The 3602-nt window shown below is 59.4% G+C and overlaps 1 protein-coding gene across 1 annotated transcript in view; it reads right to left on the minus strand.

Moving 5' to 3' along the window:
- Positions 1 to 3602, minus strand: part of DCAF8 (DDB1 and CUL4 associated factor 8) — an 8772-nt gene that overhangs the window by 4549 nt on the left and 621 nt on the right. The window contains exons 3-6 of the mRNA XM_010008594.1: positions 3509 to 3589; positions 2862 to 3009; positions 2496 to 2590; positions 1004 to 1114 (exon numbers count right to left, since the gene is read on the minus strand). Of these exons, the coding sequence (XP_010006896.1) occupies positions 1004 to 1114; positions 2496 to 2590; positions 2862 to 3009; positions 3509 to 3589 (435 nt within the window). The remainder of the gene's footprint in view (positions 1 to 1003; positions 1115 to 2495; positions 2591 to 2861; positions 3010 to 3508; positions 3590 to 3602) is intronic.

Below are 3602 nucleotides of genomic sequence, written 5' to 3' on the forward strand. Positions count from 1 at the left end.
GCAGTGCTGGCCCACCAAGGTAGGGCAGGGGAGGGGGGGGGGACCCCACGACCTGCCCTGAAGCTCCAGCCCTGTCCCAAGGGAGCTGCAAGGGGTCGGGACCGGCCAAAGCAGCTTAATGTCACCTCTCATCACCGTGGGTGCCTGTGACAGCGCCAAGGCTGCACAGGCCATGACCTGCACTCAGGGCCCTGCCAGCTCTGCAAGGGGACACGTCCCCACTGTCCCTGGGGACCTCAGGGTCCCCAGCCTCCCCAGGAGCTGCTCTGAGCAGCAGTCCAGGCTCTGCCAACAGCTCCCGAGGCACCGGCGCTGACGGCTGAGCAGTCTGAGTCCACGTGCCCCAGGAGCTGCTGCCAGACACCAGCAGGGCTGGCGCTCCGGGGAGCTGGTGCCACTCCAGCCGTCCCAGCGAGGGGCTCCACGTCCCCTCTGCTCCCTGGAACTTCCCCAGGGAGCTGAGTGCTGCTGGAATCAGTGCAGGTGTGAGTTGCCTCTACCCCAAAGCAGAACAAAGTGCCTCCTCAATGTCCCCCAGCTGCTGGGGGAGCTGAGGAGACAGACACACAGACACGCAGGAGCTGTCCTAAGTGTTTTGAAGGCCAAGCGGGGGCTGCATGGGCCACTTTAGAAGCTCAGTTCACTAAAACCAAGACCTTCCCTGAGCCTTCATCTAGTCTGGAATGCCCATGGGCACCACCCCTGGGTGAGGGACCCAGGTTTGTTGGAAGCTCGTTAAGAGCATCGCTCGGGATCTGCTGGCCTCAGGGAGGCCAGGGAGCAGATCCTGGGGCTGAACATCAAGGGACCCAAATCCTCCTCCATTAATCCCTGTGTGTTCCTACTGGGATGAGAGAAGGGCTGTGGAGGCTTTAATGGCTGAAGCCACAGAGTTCCTGGGGGGATGTCAAAGACCTCAGGGCTTGTGGAGCTACAACAACCCCCTGGGGATGTTGAGGTCCACACCGGGGGCTGAGCCCAGGGCCCCCCAGCACAGACTCACCTGACAAACTGATCTCTGCCGCCCACAGCAAACTGGTAGGTGTTGGCAGGGTTCACATAGATGGTGTACAGACCCACCTTCTTCTCCTTCTCCTTTGTCACCACCAGTTTCCTTTAAGAGATGAAGAAAAATCATAACAACAACAACAAAAAAAATCCACCTCGAATTCAAAACAGGGTCCAGATGGGAAAAGCAGAAGCTCCACGAGCCTCTTACTCACTCCCAGAAAAAAATACCACCAGAAAAAGCCCAAGCCCTGCCAGCTGAGGCGAGCACATGCTCTGTTTGCAGCTCGAAGTGAAATCATTCCCTGGCGTTTCCCGCGGGCATGGCCAGAGCTGGGCAGGCAGCGGGGGCAGCCCTGGATTATCCCCCTGGCAGGGTGGCTCTGCTGTCATTTCTCCCCACCCCTCTCACTGTAATAAGACCCAGATTTAACGAAATCCGACACACGCACCAGCCTCCCTCCCCCAGGAGCTCAGGATTTGGGCTCCACGGACACAAACCGATCCTCTGGAGGGAGCAGGCAGCTTCCCAGCTCCTCTTTCTTCTAATTATATCATTCAGCTTAACGAATGATGGGAGCTGCCTACAGCCTGCCTGCACCCCCTGCCTGCACCCTAAGAATTCCCCACCAAACCCAAAGGGCAGCGTGGATCCCCACAGGGGAGGAGAAGAAGGAGGAGGAAGAGGAGGAGGAGGAGGGACAGACCCACGCCAGTGCTGACCAACAGACGGGCCCGGCAGGGCAGGGAGGGGGAGCGGGGGCCGGGATTAGACGCATCTGTTTTGAAACGCCCCAGCAGTTTTTGTGCTGTTTATGAAACAGATGGATCTGAGGCTGAGCACAAATCAAACCAAGGCACCGGGAGGCGAGCGCAGAGCTCTGGACTCCGGGCAGGACCAGCTCCAAATCAACACAGTGCTACACGGGAAAAGTACCACGGCACCGGCACCCGCCACGGGTTGGTCTTGGAAGCTCATCAGAAACGACAGATCTGGTGATACAGGCTCAGATCCGGCGAGCAACACTTGGCTGCTTGCTAATTATTGTTTTTCAATTACTGCAATAGCGGCTCATGCAATGAGGGAGTCAGGTGAGCCCGGAGCTGCTGCTGGTGTGGAGGCGTTTCAGCCGTGATTAACCGGCCTCTTCCCTGCACAGGATGGTGCCTGGTGCTGGACGGGCAGGGACCTGCCACACCAGTGCCACTTCCCACCCCATCCCAGGGAGGACGAGGAGGTTCAAACACACTTGTCTAATTAGCAAAGTTCATATCCATATCTTCACACAATGACTAGCTGCCAAGAAGCTCTCTGGTCTGACACAAAAACCCATTTTTGTGCCCATTTTCCCACTTTGTGACCATTGCACAGACACGTGCTGCTGTGGAAACACGGCAGCAGAGGTGGGACCCTCCTCCCTAGGCAGGGAGCCCCCCAGGACCCCGCTCCCCCTGCAGAGAGCCCTGGTGGGCAGGGTGGTACTCACGAGGCGGGCCGGTCTTGCCTCAGGTCGATGGTGAAGACTACAGCATCTTCACCTGCCGATAGGAAAGTGCATGGAGAATCCGGTTCTAGGGCCAGCTGGAAGATAAATACTCGGGCATTGGTTCCCTTGTTACCCAGCAAAGTGGCAAGATCCCTTTCTCCCAGTAAACCGACGGATACTGCCTGGAGCCGAGGCAGCACCGACCACCCACGGCTGAGGGCACAGAAACCCTCCTTGTCACCCCCAGAGGTGACAGTGACAATAACGAAGCATTTAAGCACTGGTGGCTCCACAGCAGCAGCTCTGCTGTCACTGGGACGTGTCCCCTGGGCACTGGGGGGTCCCAGCTGCCCACCGGCCCCTCACCTTGTGTGAGGCTCCTTTGTGCTGTGCCACCCTCTTGGTGTTCTTGCAGCACTGGGTGGCAGAGAGCTCGGCCACCCGCACCTGCCCGTCCCGGGCACACATGGCCAGCGTGGAGTCACCGCTGTTGGGAAGGAACTTGGCCTGGAAGGGAGCGAGTGGAGGGGGGGCTCAACACCGGGCAGAAAACAGGCTAAAATGGGGGCAAGACCCCAACAGACCAGCCAGCCTTGGATGCTCAGATCCACAGGCAGCAAAGTCCCGGCTGGACAGGCTGAGCCCTCCAAGAAATCATCCCACATAGAAAGCTGGGACACAGCAGAGGTGCTGGTGGTGCAAGGGTCCCTCCTGTCCCAGTGGCAGAGCCCGTCCAGCCTGCTCCAACACAGCTCCTGCCCACGCTGCTCATGGGGCTGGAGGAGCTGTGGAGCCAGAGCTGAGCTCACAGGGAAGCTCCCCTGGGAACGGGAACACCTCACTGCGCCAACCCGATTTTCGTGTGGATTTTGGGGCACACCAGCAGGTTTTGATGGTGAATGACCCATTTCTCCCTCTCCCCACAGCTGAAAGCAGGTGCCTTTCAAGCAGGCCCCAACAGGTGGGATCTCCCCACTCCCAGCAGCCCCCCCAGCCCCCTCCTCCCCTGGAAGACATTGCTCTTGTGGCCGCTCTCGAACTCCAGCACCGGCTGCCTGCGGACCCAGTCCCACACCACCACCTTGAGGTCGTCGCTGCCGCCGGCCC

The sequence above is a fragment of the Chaetura pelagica genome, unplaced genomic scaffold (assembly GCF_000747805.2).
Source record: "Chaetura pelagica isolate M959 unplaced genomic scaffold, ChaPel_1.0 scaffold2022, whole genome shotgun sequence".
NCBI lineage: Eukaryota > Metazoa > Chordata > Aves > Apodiformes > Apodidae > Chaetura > Chaetura pelagica.